Consider the following 26599-nt stretch of genomic DNA (forward strand, 5'->3'; position numbering starts at 1 on the left):
GGAGTGCAAAGCTCCAGAAGCCTGAGGCCCGAGGTCGTCCATTCGCCGACTCGGGATTGATTTGCGATCAAAAGGGGGAGACGTGGACGTGGAGAGCGGGAGGTGCGTCCAATACCCGCCCGTGCAACACCCGCATCTGGAGCCACAGGCAGGAGTATGTGCTGTATTGGGTGCTTACATGATTGAGGAATCCGCAATAAGAGTTCATAGTGACCACGGGTGAACCTTTGAGAATGTGGTAAAGGGAGGAAGCTAGAATTCGTGCAGATAGACGATGCAAGACGCCTTTGGGCCGCAAGTGGCAATAATGATAATGCCTGATTTGGTGAATATATTACCACGATCACGCGCATTAGATTTTTTTCGACTAATTGTAACTAATAGTATCGTCTGTAGCTTCAGTTTATCTCTGGTACGGTCTTGTAAGACGAGGAAGATGCCTTCAAGTCTGGCAGCGCAGCTTGCCCAATCTGCGTCACTAAATGCCAACCTTCTAAATGAAAAATCCCGTCGCAAATCCACAGAATCGTATCTATTCACTGGACGACAAGCCGACCAATACGACCTCGAAACTATCCACGCCTTAGCCGTCAATGCTTTCTTGCAACTAACGCAGTTGAACCCAGAGTTTCAACGATTCGAGGCTCCTTTACTATCAGAGGCTGCGAAGTCAACCGATCGGACGCTGCAAACAAAAGCAGAGAACGCGAAGCTGGATGAAGCGATAACTGGATTCCTCCACTTGTTGGGCCCGTATGTTCTGGAATCTCCTACTGGGAAGGTCTTGGAGTGGCTCGTTCGGAGATTTAGGTACGTCTGACTGACTCCCTGTATCTCATTATCTCGCATGCGCCTACGAATCATTTACACCTAGAATCCACGAATTCAACGTCGACGCCATCCTCACGCTCTTCCTCCCCTACCACGAGTCGCCGCACTTCACCAAGATGCTCACGATCCTGCACATCCCCCCGTCGTCGCCGTGGAGTTTCCTGCGCGCGCACAAGGCCGCCGCGACGAACCTGCAGCGGGCATCCCTCGTCACGGAGATGCTCAAAAACTCGCCTGCAGCGCGAGTCGTTGCAGGGTTGCTGCCGAACGCGATGAGAGAGGGGCATCACTACCGCGCGCTGACTGCATTCCACGCTGCCACGCTGCACGATTTTCTAATGAGAAGCGAGGGGGTCGACGAGGGGACGGTTGCGTACATCCTCCCCGCGTGCGTCGATCCTCTGAAGTCCCCTTCGGCGGGCAAGGACGAGACGGTGCGCGTCATATGTCCTCCTTTCTTCTCCTTTGCTTACGTCCTTCACAGTTAGCGAGCTACATCCTCCTCGTTGCGCTCAGCCAGAAATGCCGCCTGTCCCCAGACGCCGTGAACGCGATCGTAGTCGCGATGACGAAGCGCGCGGCGCTCGTCACGCCCAGCCAGTACCTCAAAGCCCTCATCTCGGTCTGCGAGCCACAGGAGTTGGAGGAGGGGGCAACCTTCCCCCGCTCGGTGACGAAGGGCCTGCTCAAAATACCGTACGTGTAGACACATACCTCATGCTTGGTTTCAAGCAAGTCTCATACGGGGTACCCAGGAACGCGAACCTGCTCCAAGATGTGGACGGAGCGCTCTCCATCGTAGGCTCGGAAAAGTTCTTCAATCCGCTCGTACCAGGGCTCTGCCAGCGGTGCGTACGCCTCCCTCCATCTCAACGTATCATAAACCTGTCTCCTGATCCTTGTGCTTGGGTGTCAGCGTCGCCGTCACCGACGGCACCGACGACCAAGACCAGCGCGCGCTCGCCGTGCTGGAGCTCCTCAGCACATCCGCGCACACGCCCCCAAGCACGCTCAACGTCCTGTGCCGCGCCGTCATCGAAAATATGACGTCCCCATCTGCGTCCCTAACCGACGACGACGCCCGCATCCGCCAGAAGAAACTGCGCAAGCTGCTCGCCGCGCTGCATCAGCGCCACCCGGGCGTCGTGCTCGAGTCAGCGCGCAGGCTTTCCGCTATCCGCAGTGATGAAGACCAGGGGGGGAAGGCTGTCGAGGAATTGGTTCTCTCGTTGTCACTAGGGCTCGACTTGAAGGAGGCGGAGTTGACGGAGGGGGCAGAGGCGGCCGATCTGATAGTGGCGGCGACGAGCTTCGATCTAATTGTGCGTCTGAACGCTGTAAAACGACTCCTGGCCATCGTTGCGTCGTCTTCCGGAGACGAAGAGGGGTCTTCTGCGGCAGGGACGGAGAAGGTATGTTCACGTCTATGTTTTACTTTCACGTTCACGTTCATGTTTTGTGTTTATGTTCGTGATTTGTGTTTATTTTCATGTTTTGTGTTTATGGTTACGTCCGGACGACGACGAGGGAATGAGGGAATGAGGCTGATGCTAATGTTCCATTTAGAGAGCGATCTGCGAAGCGCTGCTACGGCGGATCGTGGACGACGAGAGCGAGGTCGTGGCAGCCGTCTACGCGGAGCCTGGTATCATGACGCCAATCATCCTCGCAAACCTCCACACGTACCTCGCCTACCTCAGCACCGCGCTCTGCGCCGACCCCTCTCCCTCTCCCTCCTCTAAACCCGTGCATAAGCCCAAATCCAGACGCGCTCTAATCAAAATGCATCTCGCCTTCGCCGCGCACCACGTGTGCGTCGCTGCGGACGACGCGGGGGTGGCGGAGCGGGTTTTCCGCGGGGTGGTGTTCCCGTTTGTGATGTACTCGAAGGCGCGGCAGAATACGGCGGAGGGGGTGTGGGAGATTGTTGATGCGGATGCGAAGGCGGCGGCGGGGGTGGGAAGTAAAGGGAGTAAGGGAGGGAGAATTAGCGAGTGCGATTGGCTGGGTGGGTGTGTCGATGTGTGGAGGGCCGAGAAAGAGAAGGAGAAGGAGAGCACTGAGGGACGCGATGACCATGTCTCGAAGATGGCGGCTATGAATCTTGCTCTGGCTGGCAAGATAGCAGGTACGCTGTTGTTCGTCACCACTATCCCCCACCACTCTTGTTCCCTTGCTCTCCCCGATATCTTACTCCCAATTGGCCATTCGACAGATAACATCATGATGTCCAACCGCTTCAGCGAGCACATCGAGACTTTTTGCGATCACATACGCAGCGCCAACACCCACGCGCGGGTGTTCGCCCATTTTATCGCGCGGGAGCTGTTGGCAAGGTTGTCGGGCGAGCATCAGCTGGATGCAGCCACAGAGGTCCTCAGCGCCATGGGCCTGAGTGCTCATGGCCCCATGGAGAACGTGTGGTATGGCCTGGATGCCCCCGAAGAGGTGCGTTTGGTTGTTTTGCTATGGGATACGCGCAGAGGACGGATTGCTAATTAACTACCATCGAATAATGAACGCGTAGGCGATAACTGACGAAGCTATCGGACGAGCCATCGTGGCGAAACCGAGCAGCCAGAATACACTTCGGTTGCTCCAACTTTCCATATTGGCGCTACTGGCTACCGCACATCGACCCGCTGACATTGCGCTCAATTGGTTTGAAGTAGCCTCCCCCGCTACCGCAGTAAGTGCCTGCCCCTTCTCCGGTATATAGTATCACTCACACTGGTGTTTGATCCCAAACAGCAGACCGGCTCGGACAGTCGAGGCGTTCGCTACGTCCAACACGTTAGGAAACTCTACCAACTCGCCAATCTCTACATCCCTGTAGTATTTGCAGTCCACGTGTTATCCTTGCTCTTCACGAATCTTGGTGAGGATTCGCTAGCCTTCCTTGCGAGTGTCTGGACTTCGGATGAACCGATATCCTCCTCTGCCGACAATGACGTCCACCAGGGCTCTGATATGGCAGATCAACTGCGGATCGCATCGTTGCGGCACGCTGCTGCGTTCCTCGAAGCCCACAATCAGCAACAGAGCCCCTCCCAGTCCATCGATTTCCAGACAATCTTGCCAGCTCTCTTGCTCGCTATACAGAGTTCGAGTATACACATAAGGCAGGCTGGGGTGGACTGCATATTCGCCCTGCGGTCCTCTGCGCAACGGACCTTCTCCACCGTCTATGCCCTGGACTGGATATATGGGAAGGACACTCGTGAGTGTGCCGTGATTAATTGAAGATGTTGCTGAGGTGCTGACTCGTTCGTGCAGAGAAGCTCCAGTTTCTTGACCAGGACGACTTCAAGAAATATATCGAGGCGCTGGCGTCTGAACCCGAACATCTTGTCCACGATGGCGGATACTTGGGTGCATTTCATCAGGCTCACCTAGGCTCCTCCTCGAAGAAGAAGCACGTCGAGTAAGCGGCCTCCCTCCGCATTGTTCCAGATGCTGATCTTTGGCATGCTTTCGTAGGTACCGACGCCGCATCCTGTGCTTCCTCCTCTCCCATGTTTCGTCTCTCCCGTCTATCTCTGCTAAAATCACCGTACTTAAATCTATTGAAAGCGTATCGGACAAAGCGAAGTGGCAGATGCTCCTCTCCTTCATCAAGGCGATCGAAGGGAGCAATGTCGAGACGCTCCAATCGTCTTTCGGGTCCAGGGAAGCAGAATTTGTCAAGCTTGTCGTGGCTTCAGTGGATGCGTCCGCTGTCCCCGAATTGAACGAGCCCAGCGGCTCCCTTTGGCCGGTGTTTTTGGCTCTGCTTCGTCAAAGTTTCTCAGAGAGTAAGTCGGACTCGCTCAAAGGAATCAAAAATATGTTGAATGAACTGGGTAGATGCTATACCTTCCGCTCGCACTGCTCTGTCCGAGTCCCTTGAACATGGTTTGTTCTCTGGCCTCAATCTCCAGCATCAAGTCACTACGTGTGAAGTACTGCTTGAAGTAGGGGCGGCCACCCAGTCAACGGCGAGTCACGATTGCGTAGAGTATTTTAACTCACAGTCTGACGCCCGTCTATAGCGCGCCATCGTTAGACAGCTCTTTATGAAACTAGACCTTAGTGTTGCCTTGTTGACGCAACTCCTTTACAAACTTCTGTCGCCTTCTCAAAGCGTCGCGCCTCCGCCTAGCAAACGCCCAAAGGTTTCAGAGTATGTATTAGGCATCTCCTCTTTAAACCGTACTGAATTGATGCACGTCGCCTCTGTAGACCGACCCAGGACTCGCTATCCGCGTTCAGCCTATTCGTCGAAATCCTCGGTGCGAAGGACCTGCCTGCGTCAATTGACTTGATCTCCCGCCTTCTGGAAGCACTGAACAAAGTTCTGCAACTTGTGCCATCTGTACAGAACGATTTGAGCTATGTTCAGCAGTTGTTGATGTCGACTATCGAAAACGTTGCCGACAAAGTTGTGGTTTGTAGAGATGCTTCCTACCTCCTGACTGGCTGCTAACTCGTATCGCGTTTACAGGAGGCACCCAACACTGTCTCGAGTTCCATCCGATTAGATGTGTTGGTGGAGGTTGTCAGAGGTGCGCGATTCTTTCACTTTCGCGTTGCCCTGAGAGTATGACTCGACCTAACTTTGTTTGCAGTGGCAAGGAATCCCCAAACCTTCCATCAGGCATTGTTACTCATAGCGAACCTGACCCGTCTTGCACCCGAAGCTGTCCTGCATAACGTCATGCCAGTGTTTACGTTCATGGGATCCAATGTTTTCCATCGCGACGATGCCTACAGTTTCCGCGTGGTAAAAAAGGTGGGTGTCGTCAGTTATTGACCCGTCGTGTTTGTCTCCTTACCGTGACTTCTACTACCTTTAGACAATCGATAGCATTGTCCCTGTGATGGTATCCTCCCTCACAAAGATACACAACGGTGGGATCAATCTGTACATAAGCGCCCGCGATTTTCTGCAAGTATTCTCGGATGCCTCAAACCACATTCCCCGCCATCGCCGAACAAAGTCAGCATTCCGGAGATCTGTATGTCTAGTGGATCGGAACTAACTTTTCTCGTAGTTTCTTCCTTCACTTGATTGACGTCCTCAGCGCCGATGCCTTCCTCCCCCCTGTCTGCATACTTTTGGTCGCAAAATCTGCATCTCGATCGGCGCGAGCACAAAGCGACGAAGGCCCGTTCGCCCTACCCAACTCCATATTGCGACACTATCCTTCAACTCTCCAAGTATCCGTACGTGGGTAGTTTCGATCATCACCCGCTAAGCACTCATGATGTTTTTAGACCCTCGTCGAGGTTCTCAAGGAGAGTCAGCGCTTGCTCAAGTACTGTGTAGACCCATTGAATGCTGCCCCTGCCTTGTTAGCGGAAGCCAGGTAAAGTTCGCCTTCGTTCCTTCGGAATTAACGATAGTTAATATGCGACTGTAGTGACGTTGATTTGAAGACGTTAGCGTCTCGGGCGCAAGCCTTAATTTCCTTCGTTGGGCAGGCTCTGACGTCCTCGCAGCCAATAGCTTCAACGAGCAAGCTGCTCGTCGCAGAACTTGTATATCTCCTCATCTCTATCGCCACCGTACAGGACGACGCCCTTGAAGATATCAGGAAAGCAGCCCGAGATAGCTTGAATCAGATATTAGCAGTCATACCAGCTGTGGACTTCGTGTCTTCAGTGTTAGTGATGCTTGATTCAGCCGATCTCAAGGTAATTAATTGCGTTACTTAATGTTCACATTACTGGTTCTGAACACTCTTCTTAGATTCAAAATGGTGCTCTGCAACTATTAACCGATCGCTTGGACCGAGTGTCGGAGGGTGTTCGACAGGAAGCATCAGCGACCTGTGTTCAGATCCTCAACCACATAAAGTCGATCCTACACGACAATATGCGGACCTCCCCTCTTGGACTCTCTTGCTTCAGTGCCATCAAAATTATTGCGTCGTCGTCATGTCCTGGGGAGGAGCCAGCCCTTGTATCACTTTTACCACTCATAATCCTTGCGATACGCACAAGGACTCTAGCGGAAGGTGCAATATCCGCGCTGTCGCCCCTGATGTAAGCCTGCGGTATCACTCGATAATTGCGTACCTCATTCTCTTCTAGTCCTAAAGTCGGCCCTCGTATCATTCCTTTCTTCCGCGAACTCGTTGCCGAGATTATATCTCTGTCAAAAAGTGAAGGTAAGTACGATAACGACTACCAATATCCCCCATCTTATTCTATGCCTAGGCATCCTGCAACACTCGCTTGATGCGCTCCGTAGTCTTCTCTTTGTCATTCCTACTTTTTGGAGTCCCAACGAACTAGTTCAAGTATTTGACCTCTATGTTGGTCTATCGAACACGTCGGACCGGGGTAACTCGATGACAGGCTTCATGAAATCATTGGCGAAGCGCGTACCATCCAAATCCTTATTGGCTTCTTTAATCCAGTTCTGGACCACAAAGACAGACTCCCAGAAGCAGGTACGCTATCTATATATCCTACTTTACATTGGGTTGTTTATGGTTTGTCAGTGGCCGGAGGCGTCCCTGGTCGCCTTTTTTGACCTCGTAAAACGGGCTTTACACGCTGCTGATAAAATATCAGTGACCGAGCACCTAAAATTGTTGTTTAAGCTCTTCATGGGGGCATTCGAGTCTGTTAAGAACGGCTCCTCAGAAGCAAATGTGGTTCGTCTCCCCCTACTACCTCCTGTGGCCATTTAACCCCATTCTTTAGGCAGAGACTAGTATCGTCACAGCGTTCCTGGAACTCGTTATCAAGCTGAACGATGCCGCTTTCCGCCCTCTCTTCAGGAAACTGTATGACTGGGGGTTCACAGACGACCCGGGTTAGTTGTGTGTTTCGGTAGCCTGCGCGAGGGAACTTAATCAGCTTTCTTCATCCAAACAGGCGACATATCAAGAAGAATAACCTTCCTGCATACCTATGTTGCACTTCTCGACTATTTCAAGGCAAGCAGCTTCATTCTCTTCGCGTTCATTAGCCCTGATCAAAGGACATAATCTCAGAGCCTGATGACGCCATACATGAGCTTCCTCTTGCCCCCAGTGTTAGCCTCCCTGCAAGATTTCGCTGCACATTCCGCGACCGATGTTGACTATTGGATTTGTCTCATTAAGACCTTAACGAAGGCCTTCATGTTGGACGACGGAGTGTTCTGGCGCGACGATAAGCTTCGGCAGATGGCGAAGCCTTTGGTCGGCCAAATATCGATCTGCGTTGAACTTGAAAATGCTATTGCGAAGGCATGTTTACCTGAATGCCTGGTAGCGCTTGGAGATTCGATAACGGACGATACTTTGCTGAAAACTCTCAATATCGACATCTTGATGCACACAAGGTCTGACGCGGCTAAAGTGCGGATCTTTGCCTTGCAATGTTCCGAGCTCTTATGGCGCAACGACGGCGGAAAGCTCTTAGGTAATATCCACCATAAACCCTTGAGATATTCTAATACATTGACCATATGCAATTGTAGGTTTTGTACCAGAAACGATAACGTTCATCGCAGAATGTGCAGAAGATGAGCACGACTTGGTTGTCGATGCAGCAAGAAGCCTGAAAGATGCAGTAGAAAGCGTAGCAGGGAAGATAGATGTGTGAATGCTGGGGGAATAAATAGCCGAAATGACTTTCAAATATGATAGCTGTATATAAGTAAAATGCGAAGGGTATTGGATGTCGTGATGTCCTTAGGGCTCGTCTTCTACTGCTTGCATGTCGGTCTCAATTTGTGTGCATCGTGAAAGTAGTTGCTGAATGACCGGCCGCCCACAAACGTTTTGAAGGAAAGATTTCTATTTGAACATATGCTAAGCATCATCGTTGTAGCGACGCAAAACGTAGCAACCTACCTTCATCAAATCACCAGCGTCAGGCCTGGTTGCAGCTGGTTCCGAGCACAGGCGTAAAAAGTCGTGAAAACTGGGAGAGAAATTGTTCGGGTTCGTTAGGGGCGGCCAACGGGAGGCGAGCTGGTGATTGGCTGAGAAGGGCGGCTCAGCCTGGGCCATTTCCCAAACGGTAGCACCGAGCGACCAAATATCGACTTTGAGCGGGTCATATGGTCCCCTGTAGATGTATTCAGCATGAGTCATATAAATATGAAAAGTATACGTACGACCGCATCTCAGGTGCCTGGAGAGAGCGAGGTAAGCATTGGGTATTTACTTGCGTTGAGCAACATACCTGCCAATAGACTACGCCAACAACGTCGGAGCATTCGGAACCTTCAGATGGAACTTGGATAGCATGCGTGAAATCAGCTGAAATGGTTTCGAATGAGTATATGGTCGTGAAGGTCAGTAGCCTGTCACCTACCGAGTTTGAGGATACCATGACTGTTGAGGAGTAGATTATCCGAGCGGACGTCTCGGTGAGCAATCCTATGTTTTCGCAGATAGTCGAGTGCCAAGAGAATCTATGAGACGTCAGACAAAGGTGCAAGGAATTAGAGCAAGTCTCTCACGTCGTTCGCAAATCTCGCTATCATCCTGTCGAGCAGCACCAAGCCTTCAGGGACTAACGCGACGACGTCAGCCAGGCTCCTCTCCATGAGCTCCATTCGAATCCATAGGGAATCTTCAACAAGATCAACATATACTGCGTCCATGCCCAGAATATTGGAATTCCAAAGCCCCTTCATGAGTTTCAACTCGCGCCGCAGGTCCACCAGTTTGGGTGATCCAGAAGGTAGGATGGGAATATTCTTTATCGCAACGAGTGTCGGCTTGTTTGATCCTCGCTCTTCCGCATCACGCGCCTTCGTCAGAGGAGGGAGCTTCAACTTATGTATCTTATCGGATGAAGCGAGCCGAGCAGAAAAGACGGATCCACTTTCTCCCTCCGCAATTTCTTGTAGGTCTAGGTAGTAATCCCGTGGATCAACGGCCTCGTCGATGAACTCCTCTAGAGGCTTCACCACTTCATGTTGCCAACCGCGATACCTCTGGTAAGGGGATAGAGGTGATATGGATGAAGTCGTAAGCGTCCGCGATAAACCAGTCGCGCCCTTCGTCGAGTGGAGGGACGCTGGTCCAAAGCCAATCACCTCCTTCATAGGGTCCGTCAGCGGCAGAAGTTTATCCGAGTACGATTTGTGGTGGGCTAGTATAGTTGGCTCGCTCTCTATCTCTGATATCGGCGTTGGTTGCTCCCGAGAAATTGAACTAGACGAGCCTGTTCCAGACCAGGAGCTCTCTTCACTACCGAAATGAGAACTCTGCGGGGATGCAGGATACTGCTTAACATCCGAAGCTGCGATCTGGAGCGTATCTCGTTCAGCAGCAGGAGGTGGAGGTGGGTCGAGATGCGACTGCACCCCAGACGATTCAGGTGGGCTAGGAGCAAGCCCACCATATGCATCAACAGCAGACGGGCTCACTGGGCTTAGATACGTTGGGGAATGGACAGGGCCACTAACCAACGCAGCGGGTGCAAGTGTAAGCTCGCCTCGCTTGCCTGCACCATTGACGAGCGGCAGACCATTTCCCTCGGCTGGCGCAGGGGACGTAGATCGGGCAGAGTCGGACGAAGAGGCCGGTGAGTCTGTCCGAGGTGCAATCACTGCCACATTTGCGATGGCCCTCGTTGCATACGATGCCGAGCGGACGATTGTGGCATTGGTGACCGTTGCCGAAGATATTGTCGACATGCTGGAATCCCTGTTCGCATCCCTTCTGTCATCATAAGAGTCATCTCCCACCGTGAGTGTGCTAAGTCGATTACTGCTCGCATCCTCGTCTTCTGCCTCAAGCAGGTTCGAGAGTCGGCTCGAATTTTCCGTCTTCGTGCCGTTGTCACTCGAATCTGCCCCAAACATGTTGACCTGGAATTTGATGGCGTTTTGACGAGCGTTCTCGGGGCTTGTAGGGAGCGTTGGGGAAGTAGTTTCACTAAGAGCGGGCTCTTCACCTGCCGACTTGGGGCCTCGTGACGAAGGATTGACGACAGACATGATTTCGTCGAACAAGACCGATCGTGTAGGATCACCTGGAGATAAGAAACTACCCGGCGATCCTGAAGGAATCGGTGATGGCTTAGATGAAGTGGGCGAGGGAGCGGAAGTGGCGGCACGAGGCACAGGAACCATGGATGATGTTTTTCTAGCGGCTAATAGTGGAGGTGTAGGACTGGGTAGTTCGCGGAGAATCCTATCCTGTTCGCGTTCCCAATGGCTTATCCTTCGGTATCCTTCCTCGACCTTATCATCGCTATACGTACTGGCGTTACTCCCGCTGCGCATCGATCGCGTACCGGAATACTTGGCGGATACAGTTGACGAATCGAACCGGCAGCTATCCTTATCGCTCCCACTAGCACTAGGAGCATATCGAGAACCAATCATCGCCTTCTTCCCGAACTCTTCCTCATCGGCCGTACTAGGTATAGCTGAGAAGACAGCCTCACTCCACAAACTCAAATCGTCGCCGCCACCGTCGTCCTTGAGGGTGAGAGATAGTCTTGGGGGCATTGTCCGTGAAAACCGTTTGGAGCGTCGTTTCGCGCGAGAAGTTGGCGTAACACTGATATCCGAAGAAAGAGAAACACCGTTCGCGTCGAAAAGGTCATCTTCCCCGCGAGCACTCTGTAACTGAGGAGAGGCGTCTGATGCTGAGCCCAAAGCATCTCTGTCAGCAGAATAACCAGAGATCGTCGAGGATATATCACTAGGTTTCCTTTGCATGATGGTATCCCTTTGAGATCTTGACCTAGTGACGCCGGCGGACCGATCTTGCTCTTTCTCCTTTTCGTCTTTGCTATATCCATAACCTGTCCCATTGATTGGAGGCATATATGCAGGAGGTGGCGACCCTGGCGATCCGATGCCATTCATAACATATAGGTTGGGAGCTGGACGTCGAGGTGGTGTTGTTGGCGCTGGGTACAGTGGTTGTTCATTGTGCGGTGGATGCGATGACGGAGTTGGTGGCAATTGCGAGGAAGGCGGAGGATACGGTGATGAAGGGGAAGGCTGTGTTGATGAACTGATATGCAGCGGTTGAGGAGGGGGTAGGTCGGGCAAAGATAAAGGAGGGGATGAAGGTCGGCTATTTTGAGCATTATGGTTTAACGGAGGTGGGAGAGGGGGCATCGGATAATTGTATGTGTATGGGTGTATAGCAGAGTTTTGATCATCAGATGTTCCACGAGATCTGATACCTTAGTCGTACCACGTTCCTTGGTAGAAATACAGGAAACGTACCTCGACGATGCTATTGAATTACTCAATGACGCAGTGCTGGCATTTGTGACTGCAGAGCCGAGTCTTGAGTGGCCGGGGTTCGTCGAGCCATTAGATGCATTTCGGAGAGAGGTAGATCGGGGGTTGGGTTGTATCAAAACGGTTCCTGTGGAGGACGTGATCGGGGTCAGCGGAGGTGGTTTGGGCTGCAACGACAGATATCCAGGTCAGACATCGATTTCGGCTAAACGAGTTCCAGGATAGACATACTTGAGGAGTATTGTTGTTATATATATAGGCTCCCATTTGTTGCTGTTGCAGTCGACGCCGTTCAATAATCATAACAATCTCCTCGTCACTAAAACCTGCTTCCTTCAGCTGAGTAGACCACGACGGCGGAAGGCCTGACAGTCTAAGGAGAAGGTTTAAGCCGGCCGAGGCTGACAGAGGACGCGAACTTACCCCTCGTCGACGTGGATATTATGCTGAACAACAACGATTAACGGGAAATTGTCGAAAAGGAAACTCGGTAGAGGGTAAGGCGCACCTGGAAATTCCATGGAGTTGATATCCCATCATCGCCGTCGCTCTCATAAATGCCAGTCCTGGAACTCGCCTCACTGCCGCTTCTGTCTCTTCCCGTGCTTCGACTACTTCCACTCCCAAAGAGACTCTTCAGTTTACCCTTCCCACCGGACCCCTTCACCGCGCCCATGCTCTTCATGCTCTTGAGACTGCGTACGCTTTGCGCAGAGCTTGATTGCGCGTTCCCGTTAGGATTCAGATACGCCCCGCCATCGTTATCTCCACTGCTGCTTGCAGCCACGCTTGGGTTGGGACTAGGTGAGCGCTTGCCCATGATGCCGCGAAGGAACGCGCTAGCACTTGCTACCGCTTTGACTTTCCCCCGTGCAGCTTCACCAGGTCTCAAAGTATCACCACCATTGAACTGATTGCTTGTGGACACTTGCGAGACCAGAGACACGGCGGACGCAGAAGGGTTGTTTAGGCTGACGTTGGAACGCGAGTACGGGTTGGGAGACGGATTGAGATACCCTGCCGTCCGAGATGTTTGTTGGTTGCTTTGAAGATCGTAGTCGGAATCCTGGCCCTGCCTCGAGCTCGTACTGGGTCTCCGCCCTGTATCGCCGGTAGAAATGAGAGTTGAGTAGGATGCAAACTGTGTGTTGATGCTAATAGGTGTGCTTGGAACACTCTCATCGTCTCTCCTCGTTGATTGTTTGTTTCGTTTCTTACTTGAATAGCTGTTGTCCTTCGGTGGAGGTGGCGGGGGTAGGTTGTCTGAAAGGGAAGTAACGAGCGAAGGGGATGAGGAGGAGGCCGCGAGCTTGAAGCCTTTGAACGACGAGAATCTCGAGTTACCAGACATTGTTGATCCACAAGAATGAGCTACTTCTCATCTGGGCGCCTTCGTAGTCGTCGTTGTCTTCGGCCTGGAAGCTCGTACTCGTCGTCGTGGTTGTTAACGGAAATTGGAAAGTCTTTGGCTACCTTCGCACGAATGCCACTTTTGTGACTGTGAGACCTTTTCTCTGACCGTGTGAACTTGTAAACCATTCGCAGAGCATTGTCAACAACATGGCAAGGCACATTGTCTTGACCATCTTGTCAAAAATCTCATCATGAGTCTACCCTTCCGTCGCTGAAATCACTGAGGAATTTCTATACCTCCGCCAGAAGAAGCGCTCAGCGCTCAGTACCGCTTTGGACCAGACACGTTTTGAAGCCGTACCGAAGCATATCGACGCCAACTTAGGGAAATCATCTCTACAGGCAACGACTTTATCAAATGGCATTAGGCCCAAGGACCTCCGGATCAGATACGCGCAACTGAGTCCGTTTCACACCCTGACTTTGCTTATACAAACCTTGTTCAAGACGCCGTCCATCGTGCGGTGAAACGACTTGTGACTATCTCCGTAGGTCAGTAATTTATCCCCCGTTATACACATGATGAACAGAATCTAGAAGGCCAATGATCAAGAAATGCTAGACGAAGGGCGACAACGAGAGCTTTGCCGTCCCCGTTTCTTCACAACTACCAGAAAGATAATTACAAGAAGCCACAGGATCAGAGAACGCTCAAAATACGTACCCTGCAGCAAATGAACAAAGAACAGGTTTTTCCCAATAATGCGCCGACGATTGATTTCCGACAGGGGCCCCAAAAGGCCGTCACAAACAACCAAACCCCACGCTACGAGCATATAGGTCAGCTGTTTGAGTTTTTCCTTGGTCTTAGGCTTACGCTGCTTCGTTAGGCTGAATGGTGAGGGCTGTGGCACAGGAGGGCTACGATGTCACGGCTAACAAATTGTTGGACCACTGCAAGACATGGATGCTTCAGATACTTACATGCCGAAACAGCATAGGCAATCACGCTGGCTTCCATTCCGGTCCCAAACGAGGAAAACTTGAATACGATGTTAAGAAGTATGACAAGCACGATGATATTAATTGGCCCGAAACGATTTGCAAGTACCCCTGGAATGATCCTCCACGGGAGATCTGCGGCGTTCATTATGGCAAGCTACAGATAATAGCGGTCAACCACCAATCTCATCATCACCCGCTGAACCCTCTTACAGTGTAGAATACGGTGTTCGCATCAACTCCATGCAAGATCACATAAAGCTGCAGACAGAAATCTAATTTCACGGTTACCCGAGTCGACGTAGGCGAACCCAAAAACATACATGTGAAGATGATCCCCCAAGCGATTACGAATGCCCTTGTCAGTGAGACCGACAAGTAGAGTTGCAGACCAACCAAGTGCTACTACCGATCATGCGTCACGGTTGAATCTTAGTTTTCTCTGGGGGTACGAGGTGCGGGGTGTTGAGGCATCCGTGGGCCTTTGATTCGGTCCAGCCGGCACTGGAGAATGCGCTGATCGATGTCCTATTCATGCTTGTGTCGTTCGGGTGGTGCATCGGCGGCGCATGTTCTCGCAGTGGGAATCGATGTATATATCCGGTATAACCGGACGGGGGGAGTTCCTGTCGAGGGTCCAGTCCTTACTTCCTAGAAACGACAACTGTGCTCATAGGGCCGACTCTACCGGAAGCTGTAGCTTGAGATACATAGCGCTTGATATGTTGCCCAGTAGGGGTCGCAAACAGGGCAATAAAATGAGAAGACAAGCGAGGTTCTAATCTCCCATAGTAGGTCCGCAATCGTAGTGATGGGAGGTCTCGCTAGGTTTGATTGATGTAGTTCACGGCGAGCAAGCGGTGGTAGCAGTGATCAGAGGTATTTTGGGCCGACTGCGTCGCAGCCTATATATGTATTTCTGCGTAGACCCAACTTTGTTTTTCCACCAACGTTTTGTCAACTGTGCAAACTTGTGGCAAGACGCCAGCTGGCGCCGGTGTCGCCCCTGTCAAGCAACACGGTAAAGTGATTTAACAATGATTAGTTAGTGATCTGTACAACACCCGTGTTCGGTCTTCGAGGAGTCTCGATGTACACTGACGAGCTCGTCTTTTCATCGTGGCGTATGGATCAGGGAACCATATTAACCAGTGCCAATCACACTGATTTATTGCCTGAAGACGTCACAAATGAATATGCACCCCGAGCCAGCACGAGCTTGACAACCTCCCCAACACGTATTAGTCTTATTACCACTGAGACCTCTTCGGAGCAGGCTCCTCTAGCTGTTCTACCACCTTGGTAACGGTGACCCCGTACTCCAGATCATCGACCAACGACCCCTCGCGTGCCTTCACGACGTGTGTATCTAGTTCATAGAAATTGGGCTATCCGTAGTGAGCCAACTTGTAGAAACAAGATAAATACACTCCTCACCGCACGCAGAGGCATGAATGACTCCTGTCATCTCGTCAGAATTGCGAATAACTATGGTCAGATGGAGTGAATAGATACGCACTGTATGCCTTCGCGGTCCACTGGCGCTGATATTGCAATTCACATTACCATTTGAGGACCCTAAGGAAGGGTGATTGACGAGTGTTTCACGAGCGTTGAGGGTTGAGAGAAGACAGTTGGAATAGAGCTTTGAGAGGGCAAGATCCCAGATGAAGTTCCTAGGGTTTGATTGAATTGAAATGCTTCTGGATAGAGGTACTGGATTCGTACAAAGCAGTGCGCTTAGAGTATAGATGAGCAAGAGTACTCATAATCAAGAAGGGAGAGATGGATAAGCTCACAGGAAGTGCCATGAAAAAGATTACATCTGCTACGGCAAAGAATGCTCTAGAGGTCGTGTTAGCACTCAGATACCAGACTTTCCCCGCATGATACAGAATATTCACATACGTTACTGCTCCCGTTTGTACAGACACTTGCATAGCAACCACATCGGGTCAGCTTGTGTACATTTGAGAGCGAGCCTCACCTACTTCGAATGATCTTATCTATAACTGAGTCCGTCCTTTCGAACCCTGTCTTACGTCGTGTCTAGAAAAAGATTGATCAACTACAGCGGCAGAAGGAAGAAGCTAAACCCTCACAAGACTGACGACTAAGGCAACCGTTATGCAGATATCAGCAACAGAAGCGGAGAGGAACCAGAGCAGAGCGGGAGTGTGCTTTCGACACACAAAGTCAGCGTGCACTGAGATATAGTGACATGAACATACCAGCTCCGGCTTTCGCGAGAAGAGCTGGATGATGCCAAGTTTGGCGGTGGTCCAGACTCCACCAGCTGGTAGCAAGCAGATTTAATGGACGTATCAAAAGGCCTGAGAAGGTGCTCACCAAGGGCAGTGATCGAGAACAAAAAGATAACTGCGGGGACCCAGTAACTCCTGGTAACCTTGTAGATCCGCCAAGCGAAGAAGAGTTGGATGGGCGTAGAGACAAGGACCTGTAGACACATTTTCACGTACCACAATATGTGAAATACAGGTTACTCACGATAATGAGTGGCTCTTAAAAGTGAAGGACATTGTCAGCAAATTATTGACCGTACATGTGTCAGTAACTCTTACCAGTGACAAACACTTTGACATGCATTGGATTAGTGCGTCATCGGGCTCGCCTGGTAATGGACGTACATGTGGGAAAGCGTTTAATCGTGTCGGGCAGCCCTATATGTGTGTGTCAGGCGGTCCTTGCTGAATGAAACAAGTGAAGCCTACCGAAGTTAAGAATCAGTGGTTCGTACATGATGTGCATATCCAACGCCGTGTTTGCAGTTTCGACGACCAGAAGGTATCCAACCTGAATTTAAGACGAGCCAATAAATCCACCAAGACGATTCCAAAAGGCACAAGCTTACAAAGAGCTTCATATATAGCGAGTCGCTGTAGTAGTTGGGAATCAGTGCAGGGAAACGGAGGCAGGCGTGAATGCATACTTGCGATACATCTTGAAGTAAGAAAGCATCTGCCGTGTACACCTGCATGAGTGTGCGTTTCAGGCATAGATACTCAGAAATACCTGTACGATCAGGATCTACAACGAGTGGGTCAGGTGGTGAATAGCATCCAAACGGTGCAGGCATACCCCGTAAAGAATCATGTTGAGGAAAACACCTAAGAGCATAGGCCCAAACCTACAAGGGGGGATTAGTGAGCATTGTAGACATGAATATCGGGGGACGCACAACAATCTGACATCTGGTGGGCCAGTGGCCATGACTGTAGATGGAGTAACTTCAAGAGACGCAAGCTGGTATTACTGGGAGCTCCAAGGACCTTGAAACGGTGACAATGAGGGCGAAATAGCAAAACATATTTATATCCTTAGTATCCGGGACCTAGGGTTCATCACTGCACGCGGTGCGATTAGGTTCAGAGTTGTCCAGGGTCCAGAAATAGGTGCGTCGTGAACAGCTTCGCTGTTGTTCGGGTTGGGGTTGATGATTCTCGCGAGGAATATCCAAGTTAGCTGTAGTTTGACGGCGGTGTCGTGCAGTTTGATGCATATTGAAGGCTTGAAGTCAGGGGAGTCGCAGTTTCACGATGAAGTAAATTGAGGTCTGTAACCAGGAGCCTTACAGAACTGTGATTGTGATCGATCTCGAGCCAATGTAGCACACTGTTGGCCACCCAGTACGATAAGTGAGGCGCGCTGGAGACTGATTGAATGCATTGAGTTCAACATCTGATGGAGTTCCGAAGAAAAGACTAACTGATTGATTTCTAAACTGCTCCGGACTGGGGATATCGGCATCAATGCTCGAACGTACACTAACTTGATCCTCCTCTGTAGTCCTGCAAGCACCCCACAAACCAGTGACTGTCGATTCTCCGTAACCGTAGTACTACCACAAACTAACCTTCGAAAACATGCATATTTGGGTGCCATCAATTGAATTGATCCAAGTTGTACTCCCTTTGTCCCAGTTTGCGTCACGCCCAGGATGGTCGAGGGCTGATCGATGATCAACCAGCATCTTCTGCTGCTGTGCCTGCAGAACGTAGAAGCCAAAGTGACTCAATGCCAACGAGACCACACCTGGTTATTTATGGACTGTACAGTGGTCAGCCGTTGCTTCGGTTCTCCCACCAGTGACCACACTACGATGCCCTTCACGGATCATCTTAAATATACAACAATGCCAATACGAGCCAAAGTCCACCCACCGTCATGTCTCGCCTAGCCCACGGTAAAGAGGATGTCAATAGCCTGAGCGCCACCCACGCCTCTTCCTCTTCCATATACAACCCCGCCCTCGAGAAGCGCGTCTGGCGCAAGCTCGACTTATATGTACTCCCAGTTGTTGCCATGTTTTACTTGCTATCTTTCTTGGTGCGTTACATAGTATGTGTAAGGCTTTTGGTGTCAATGGATTTCGCAGGACCGGTCGAACATTGGAAATGCTCGAGTCGCAGGTCTCCAAAAGGACCTCAAAATGACTAACAACCAATACTCCATGGCACTGACTGTTACCTATATCCCGTATATCGTCGCTGAGCTGCCCTCAAACTTATTGCTTCGCGTGAGTCATTAGAGACTTTCTGTGATGTTCATTCACCTATTTCAATTGCCAGGCTGTCGGCCCCAATCTCATGCTGCCAACGATGCTCACGCTCTGGGGAGTGGTAACCACGCTCCAAGGTGTGCAGATTCCTCTCTTCTTTCTTTAATCTGACGCGGATTTCACTATGTTCAAGGTCTTGTCAAAAGCTATTCTGGACTCCTAGCAGCACGCTTCTTCCTCGGGCTGCTTGAAGGTAAAATCCACTTGTCGCCCGTTCTACGGCAGGGGAGTCCTTGACACTGGTTGTAGGTGGCGTCTTTCCAGGGCTCGTCCTCTACCTCTCACTCTTCTATCCACGCCATAAGATGAACACTCGGTCGGCCATGATTTCATCTCTACTTAATACACACTTACAGTGAAGAACAGTATCTCTGTGTTCTTCTCGTCAGCCTCCCTGTCAGGCGCCTTCTCCGGCATCCTTGCCTTCGGTATCATTAAGATCAAGGAATCACCCACACAAACACGGCCTGGATGGGCATGGGTATTCATCGTCGAAGGTCTTTTCACGGTTTTGTTTGGCCTAGCTTCGTTTGCCCTCCTTCCTCGCTCTCCCAAGACTACTCGCTTCTTCACGCCAGAAGAAAGAGACTACGTTGTCCACGTCCTCGAGGGAGACACCACCGAGGGGGACGAATTATTCAGCTGGCGCGAGGTCCGCCGGGCGTTCATGCTACCGCAAGTGATGACACTAGCAATCATATTCTTCTTCAGCGGTACGCTCTAGCATAAGTCGGGAGATAGGGTGTGCTGACGTACTCCTTACATTACCCAGGAGTCGTACTCTACGGACTAGCCTTGTAAGTCTGCAAAACTATTCCCAACAATCCAAACTAAACCACCCCAGCTTCGCCCCATCAATCATCGTGGGTCTGGGATACACTGCGTCGACAGCCCAATTGATGAGTGTCCCGCCGCTTGTGGCTGCTTTCGTCGGTGAGCATCCGTATATATTCGCTGATTTTATACGCTAAGTAGCTCCAGTCGCCATCCTTTTCGCTTTCATATCCGATCACTACAAATGCCGCGGCCTAGTCACCATAATAACCTCCATCTTCTGCACGATCGGCTTCGCTATGTTCCTCGGTACTCGTATTCGCTCCCTCAGTCTACCTCGTACTTACTAACTAATAGCAGGGTCTGAAAGGCACTCCGTACAATACAGTTCCCTTTTCTTCTCTATATCTGGTGTCTATGCCATGGCCCCCGTACTCTCCACCTGGTCATCCAACAACGCCGCCCCCCACACGCGCCGCGCGACCGCTATTGCAATTGGTTTCATCTGCACCAATTCGGGTGGTATCCTCGCAACATGGTTACTGGGCTCTCTGTCGGCAGCTCCGCGATACCACAGCGCAACGATCGTACTCTTGGTGTTTTCCGTCGCAATGGGTCTGTTCGCTGCCGCGAATTTAGCGTATCTTGCGCGGGAGAATCGGCTCAAGGCGGAGGTGCGTCGGACGTTGCCGCGGGTGGAGGAGAAGAAGGGGTTGGGAGACCAGTCAGCCTGGTTTGAGTATCTGCTGTAGAATCCCGCTTGATCGATTGATCCCTCACCAGTCCCATCAACACTACTTGGCACTCCAATAATAGCCTAGGACTTGATAATCGTGTCTTCTAGGATTCAATCACCGGTGTATCGATCATGAAGCTGCGGGACTCAGAAGGACCAACAGTAAGCTATTTTGATTGACAAGCGATGGAACCTTAGGCAACTTGAGACCGGAGCACGAACGGGAGAATTACCACAATGATGGGATGCCGACGAGGTCATGGCACACGACCGATGGTACCACAAACCTGGGTAATATATCAAATATAAGGTGATGGAACTTCAACTAGATGGACAAAGATCGAGGCCGACATTTCAACTACAGAGCGGTGGAACTTTACTCACCTCGCAATAGGGTTCCACCGTAACCGGCCAGCACGTCTTCCATGTTTACGGTCCTTTTCCGTTTTGGCCTACATCACTGAAAGTCAAAGATTGAGGATGGCGCGTACAAACAAACACTGGGGGGACAAACAAATTATATAAGGCATAAGGATAACTTGTGCACTGCACTGCATAGCATTGCGATTAGTCTTGTTCAACCGCATGTTCTCAATGGCGCACCGTGTTACGGTCCGTGTGATCACTATGCCCGAGTCCTAGCTGAGAATCTAAAAAGCCGGGTGCATTGATGATCGAAGTGAAGAAGCAGGACCAACTCGGATAGATAGCGAGCAACGTGCAGTTGTCTGCTATCGACGGCAATGGGCGTTTCTGTGGACGTGGCGCGTCGCTAGTTCCAGGTAAAGGTGGACAGAACGTCCAGATAGCAAGGGCCGGCTCGTTTCGGTTACAAGCTGTTTCGCGATTGGTATTGGTGGAGTCTGCCAGTGTAATAGATCCGAGTGAGCCATTCCTTCCTTTCAGACGGTGTGCGTTGGACTCAGTAATTTGAGGCGTTATATAAGTGAAATCGTACCCCCAAGGCTCGCGACAGCCACAGCCCTTGCGACGGATGACGACGAGCCGTCTTTCGACGAGTACAAACATCGAAACTTTCTGGTGACAGGAATAATGGCATCGTGCCTAACATGCTCATACATTGAAGTATGCAGCCATCCGGAGTCAGAATTTGGGCTCGAGCTTCAAGCTTCAAGACCCAAACTTCCGTAGCCAAGGATACTCTCATCCGTCAACTTAATACATCGATGTTACGGCTTACAGCTCACAGGCTCACAGGATCCGAGCTTGCTAACTTACTCAAAACGAAGCAGGGACACGTCGGTATCAACCCCGTTTCATGATTGAAGTGAGTGGGCTGTTTACGAAGGTTGAATGCTATGGAGCAGGATTTTCATGAGCGGATTTTAGGACTTTATTTAACAAACTCGGCACTCGTTCAAATGCATAATAGAATGGAGAACAGGAAGAAGATTCGTATCAGGCAAGTTGAATCAGAAAAATGATGCATGGTACAGACGGTAAGTAAGTCTATACAGGCCATGAACGGTACTCGTGTGCCAGCACGGGGTCAAGACAACGAGGAAGTAATAAAACGACGGGCACTACTTACTATGGGCAGCACACCTCAATGTACCGCATTATCAGAGGTCGGCACGATACAACTCCTACAGCATCACTGACACAGGTAATGAGAAAATCACGATTCACGACACGCTGCATGGTCCGACTCCATCGTACATCTAAGTTTGTGTCTACGCGCTGCTACATGCCAATGTCGGCTCCATACCATACCACCTACAAACCGTCGTCTGCAAGCGACCTTGTCGAAGCCGAAGAGGCTCAGTATCAGGCTAGTACTCAATCATTTCCTACAATCAATATTTGCGAACAAAAATGATGCTAATTACTTGGAGGTGTCCTTGATTATATATATGTACAATGATGCGAATTTGGAGTCAAATCCCATCTACCACTATGTCAGACCTACCCCACCACGACGAACGGAAGGAGGTCGACAACAGCCCAAGTATTGCCACACGGGCCTCTGCGTCCTCCTTTGTATACGACCCCGTCCTCGAAAAGCGCATCTGGCGCAAGTTCGACCTTTATTTCGTCCCGATCGTTACTATGTTCTACTTACTCTCGTTCTTGGTATGGTGCACAGCAGTATGCTAATGCCTGATATTGATTGTTTCTCATAGGACCGTACAAGCATTGGAAATGCCCGTGTAGCAGGCCTCCAAAGGGATCTCAAGATGACCAACAGCCAATACTCAATGGCGTTGACCATTACCTATATCCCATACATTATTGCTGAGCTGCCCACAAACCTTTTACTCCGCGTGAGTTATCCCATAGCTTCCGTACCGTTGCGTGTTTAACTAACCTCGTTGTGAGCCAGTCTGTTGGCCCTAATATTATGATGCCCACAATGCTGATACTCTGGGGTGTCGTAACAACACTTCAAGGTATGCGGCTTCCTGATATTACTCCGGACTGTGTTCACTCCCCAAGGTGTTGTCACAAGTTATTCCGGCCTTCTGGCTGCACGCTTCTTCCTTGGGCTACTTGAAGGTGATGTCCTTTTCATTGAACTGTTCGATAGGATTTCTAACAGTTAACGTAGGCGGTATCACTCCAGGTCTAGTCCTTTACCTCTCACTCTTCTATCCGCGCCACAAATTAAATACTCGGCAAGTTGGAATGTTCCTCTGTATCTACTACATGCTCACAATGTTGATAGCTTGGCTGCCGTTTTCTCGTCGGCTTCCCTGGCCGGCGCTTTTTCGGGCATCCTTGCCTCCGGTATCGTCAAGATCAAAGAATCCTCTACTCAAACACGACCTGGATGGTCATGGATTTTTATCATTGAAGGGTTGTTCACAGTCATATTCGGCCTCGCCTCTTATGTCCTCCTTCCTCGCTCTCCCAAGACCACACGTTTCCTCACTCCTGAGGAACGGGACTACATCGTCGGTGTGCTTCAGGGAGACACCGTCGCAGATGATGAATTGTTCAGTTGGCATGATGTTGGTCGGGCGCTCGTGGCACCACAGGTGATCGTGGCGGCAATCGTCTTCTTCTTCGTTGGTGTGTGTGTGCATTCGTCGAGAGAAGGGGGGTGTTCTAATGGGAACGTTCAGGGATCGTGCTTTTTGGACTGGCCTTGTAAGTCCGTAGAGCTGGTGTTAACGAGCTGAGTTCAATTGTCCCAGCTTCGTCCCGTCCATCATTGTGGGTCTAGGATACACTGCATCGGCAGCCCAATTGATGAGCATCCCTCCGTATGCGGTTGCTTTTGTTGGTGAGCACCAGTCTACTTGCTGATTTCTACATGCTCAGTACGCCTCCAGCGGCTATCCTCTTTGCATTCATATCCGATCACTATAAATGCCGTGGTCTGGTCCTTATAATCATTTCCTTCCTTTGTACAATCGGCTTCGCTATGTTTCTCGGTATTTATACATTTCCCTTCTTCTTTCCGGCCCAGTGCCCACTCACCAGAAACAGGCTCGGATAAGCAAACTGTACAATATTGCTCCCTTTTCTTCTCCGTCTCGGGCATCTACTCCACGGGCCCCGTGCTATCCACTTGGGCATCTAACAATAGTGCCCCCCACACACGACGCGCGACTGCCATTGCAACTGGTTTTATCACTTCGAATGTGGCCGGCATCCTCGTGACGTGGTTATTTGGGTCACTTTCAGCAGCTCCACGGTACCACAGCGCGACGATCGTACTCTTGATATCCTCTGTCGGTATAGGCCTTTTTGCTGCTGCGAATGTAGCGTACCTTGTGCGGCAGAATCGACTCAAGGCGGAGGTGCGCCGGACGTTGCCGCGGGCGGAAGAGAAGAAGGGGTTGGGCGACCAGTCAGCGTGGTTTGAGTATATGTTGTGAGACCCTTTATGCAGATAACTTATGTCTGTCCCTACCCAAATCTATGATATGTATGAGAAGTGTCATTATTAGAATGTACATGCACCTAAAAGCGTGTAAGATGGCGTGAAGGTATGTTCATAGCGAGTCAAACGACGTTAAATCTCTTTTTCTTCACCAACATCTGGCGGGCTGTGGCAAAACAAACGAAGCCAACGAATACAGATACCTTTAATGAGCGACATTCAGTCTAACGAAAGCCTCATAGTTTTGGAAAATACTTGCCCCGCTAAATATGATAGGCTTAGACCAAAGGAAGGATTTCCCCAACAATGCACCGTCGATCGGGGCGCCAATGAGAGTTCCAAAGGCCGACATGAAGTACCCAACGCCGAAACGGATTCTAGGATCGCATAGGGTAAACAGCTCGTACGACACTCCGCAAAGCATCACGGACTCACCCTACTTCGTTAGGGTGAACTGCGAGAGCGGCGGCACATGGAGCCCAGAGCGTCATGACTGTCGATCGAGCAAGCGCTTCGTTCAGAGAACAACATTGATCTTCGGTTAACAAGGACACTTACATGCCCCGGAGAACGCGCCGTAGAATACGACAAACGCAACGATGCCTCCCTCAGCGCTGACTCCGAATAAGGCGAAGATGAGGGCGGCATTGACGAGCAGCACGGGCGCGATGATGTTGAATGGCCCAAAGCGATCTGCGAGTATTCCTGGAAGAACTCGTCCTGGAAGGCCGGCGGCGTTCATGATGGCGAGCTGGATATGGGTTTCGTTGAGTGCTTCTGCGTAAAGCAATCTCTAAATTGCCTTACAGAATAGAACGCAATGCTAGGATCCACGCCATGTAGTACCGCAAAGAGTTGCACGTAGAAATCTAACTCCGTAGTTTTGTTAGTAAGTAGTAACGTTAGTAAACCTCAGGCCTACATGGAAAGAAAATCCCCCAAGTAATCACAAAAACACTGAATACGTATCAATAAAAACGATCGCCGCAGACTGGCTACAGAGTTGACGAACTTACCCAAACGACGACAGCATGAATGGGATATCAGTCAGGATGTTCTTCAGCACTGGCTTTTCGCCGCCCCCTTTGACAGAGGGGTTGTCGCTCATCAGGAGATTTGCCATGATCAACAATCCTAAGACGACGAAAGCGCTCGCCCGGACCCCCCATTCGAAGCCGACCGAGCTCTGAAACAGTCGATTCAACATGATCGGGAAAATGATGCCTCCAAGAGATGATCCTGTCGTCTGGTAAACGAAAATAAATCAGGTTATGGTGAAACTTCCCTACCTGTGACGACCACGCCCATAGCGAAAGCCCGACGCCTTTTCCAGTGGTGGGCTTGGACGGCCACAGCAGGGACATACAAAAGACCGGCACCAACTCCGAGACCGACACCCTGAGAGAGGTACACCTGGTAGTATGTATCTGTATGGGCGAGCGAGACCATGAATAGCCTTGCAAATGGCGATCAGTGTATGTAATGGGGGATCACAAGCATTGACTTACGAAAAGACATAGATTAGGGATCCGACCAAATTTGTCTGACGGAGATAACCCATGCCCAAGAGCTTGCCCGCGGGAAGGCCCATGGCGAACAGAAAGAACAATTGAGTCGATCCGATCCAACTGACGTTAGACGCGGTCGCTGCCTGCGACCTGGTGTATATGTCTTGGTACACACCAAACGCGTTGACGTATCCAAACGTCACTGTTGCCATTAACACGCTGCGCTGACATGAGCAATGAGAATTCGCGTCCAAGACTTGCACTGACCCTCCGAGAAGTGTGCACCAAGCCCTGGCGCCGCCATCGACTCGATGGGAAGGAGTCTCGGGCAATGGTAAATCAAAGCCCTTCTCCAAAACTTCGACCTGTTCTTGGAGAGTAATTTGAAGGGTGGTCTTTGTGTCCATGGCGTGTGGGTAGGGAGAGGGATTGGACGGGTGAGAGGCCTTTTCATAGTTCCCTCATATATCTAGGTTCACATCTGCAAGCCCAGTCATTGGCGGGAGAAGACATCGAATGACGGCCCGACCTCAACGCACACATTGGAGAGTGTGAGAGTACTGTGCAAGGTTGATCAACGTTTCAGTGACTGTACTCAATTTAGACGAGTCATTAAGACAATTTCGTACCCATTGTGCCTCCCAAAAAAAGATAACAGCTCCACTCCCAGTATTGACCCCCATATGTCCTGAGTGCTCTGCTGCGAGCTCAGTCGCCGATAGTTCCTGCTTTATCAGGGATGTGGGTGGCACTGGCGACTGTGCGG

The 26599-nt window shown here is 50.8% G+C and overlaps 7 protein-coding genes across 7 annotated transcripts; 4 read left to right on the top strand and 3 right to left on the bottom strand.

The window, feature by feature from the left end:
- Nucleotides 1-436: 436 nt before the first annotated feature.
- UTP10_1 (snoRNA-binding rRNA-processing protein utp10) lies at nt 437-7641 on the top strand (the record flags this gene model as incomplete). Its single annotated transcript, XM_036780874.1, has 24 exons — nt 437-810; nt 875-1265; nt 1316-1527; nt 1587-1679; nt 1748-2243; nt 2398-3279; nt 3359-3520; nt 3583-4051; nt 4108-4255; nt 4312-4625; nt 4678-4784; nt 4863-4993; nt 5053-5257; nt 5315-5375; nt 5439-5602; nt 5667-5809; nt 5865-6036; nt 6088-6179; nt 6234-6507; nt 6563-6858; nt 6907-6983; nt 7033-7268; nt 7320-7475; nt 7525-7641. The coding sequence occupies 24 exons, from the start codon at nt 437-439 to the stop codon at nt 7639-7641; spliced, it is 5772 nt and encodes a 1923-aa protein (XP_036626729.1).
- A 194-nt stretch (nt 7642-7835) lies between these two features.
- On the top strand, nt 7836-8412 carry UTP10_2 (snoRNA-binding rRNA-processing protein utp10; the record flags this gene model as incomplete). The annotated part of the gene is made up of 2 exons (XM_036780875.1): nt 7836-8229; nt 8288-8412. 2 exons carry the CDS (start codon nt 7836-7838, stop codon nt 8410-8412), a joined length of 519 nt encoding a protein of 172 aa, XP_036626730.1.
- Nucleotides 8413-8501: 89 nt separating this feature from the next.
- Nucleotides 8502-13382, bottom strand: PC9H_011391 (uncharacterized protein; the record flags this gene model as incomplete). The annotated part of the gene is made up of 10 exons (XM_036780876.1): nt 8502-8606; nt 8664-8880; nt 8930-8946; nt 8998-9074; nt 9130-9229; nt 9278-11963; nt 12014-12198; nt 12263-12404; nt 12455-12477; nt 12540-13382. The coding sequence occupies 10 exons, from the start codon at nt 13380-13382 to the stop codon at nt 8502-8504; spliced, it is 4395 nt and encodes a 1464-aa protein (XP_036626731.1).
- A 2254-nt stretch (nt 13383-15636) lies between these two features.
- Nucleotides 15637-17617, bottom strand: PC9H_011392 (uncharacterized protein; the record flags this gene model as incomplete). The annotated part of the gene is made up of 16 exons (XM_036780877.1): nt 15637-15774; nt 15824-15847; nt 15906-16062; nt 16374-16435; nt 16489-16566; nt 16618-16682; nt 16736-16844; nt 16895-16908; nt 16969-16980; nt 17035-17067; nt 17119-17200; nt 17259-17283; nt 17337-17365; nt 17420-17434; nt 17486-17534; nt 17586-17617. The coding sequence occupies 16 exons, from the start codon at nt 17615-17617 to the stop codon at nt 15637-15639; spliced, it is 924 nt and encodes a 307-aa protein (XP_036626732.1).
- Nucleotides 17618-18571: 954 nt separating this feature from the next.
- On the top strand, nt 18572-20491 carry PC9H_011393 (uncharacterized protein; the record flags this gene model as incomplete). Its single annotated transcript, XM_036780878.1, has 10 exons — nt 18572-18733; nt 18783-18923; nt 18976-19042; nt 19099-19158; nt 19215-19281; nt 19332-19678; nt 19738-19762; nt 19810-19898; nt 19947-20048; nt 20100-20491. 10 exons carry the CDS (start codon nt 18572-18574, stop codon nt 20489-20491), a joined length of 1452 nt encoding a protein of 483 aa, XP_036626733.1.
- A 1901-nt stretch (nt 20492-22392) lies between these two features.
- On the top strand, nt 22393-24320 carry PC9H_011394 (uncharacterized protein; the record flags this gene model as incomplete). The annotated part of the gene is made up of 9 exons (XM_036780879.1): nt 22393-22569; nt 22620-22760; nt 22820-22886; nt 22933-23014; nt 23162-23508; nt 23562-23586; nt 23634-23722; nt 23772-23873; nt 23929-24320. 9 exons carry the CDS (start codon nt 22393-22395, stop codon nt 24318-24320), a joined length of 1422 nt encoding a protein of 473 aa, XP_036626734.1.
- Nucleotides 24321-24530: 210 nt separating this feature from the next.
- PC9H_011395 (uncharacterized protein) lies at nt 24531-26240 on the bottom strand (the record flags this gene model as incomplete). The annotated part of the gene is made up of 9 exons (XM_036780880.1): nt 24531-24702; nt 24761-24818; nt 24884-25076; nt 25133-25194; nt 25248-25282; nt 25342-25564; nt 25615-25781; nt 25834-26052; nt 26101-26240. 9 exons carry the CDS (start codon nt 26238-26240, stop codon nt 24531-24533), a joined length of 1269 nt encoding a protein of 422 aa, XP_036626735.1.
- Nucleotides 26241-26599: the final 359 nt, after the last annotated feature.

This window comes from Pleurotus ostreatus (genome assembly GCF_014466165.1).
Source record: "Pleurotus ostreatus strain PC9 chromosome Unknown scaffold_9, whole genome shotgun sequence".
Taxonomy (NCBI): Eukaryota; Fungi; Basidiomycota; class Agaricomycetes; order Agaricales; family Pleurotaceae; genus Pleurotus; species Pleurotus ostreatus.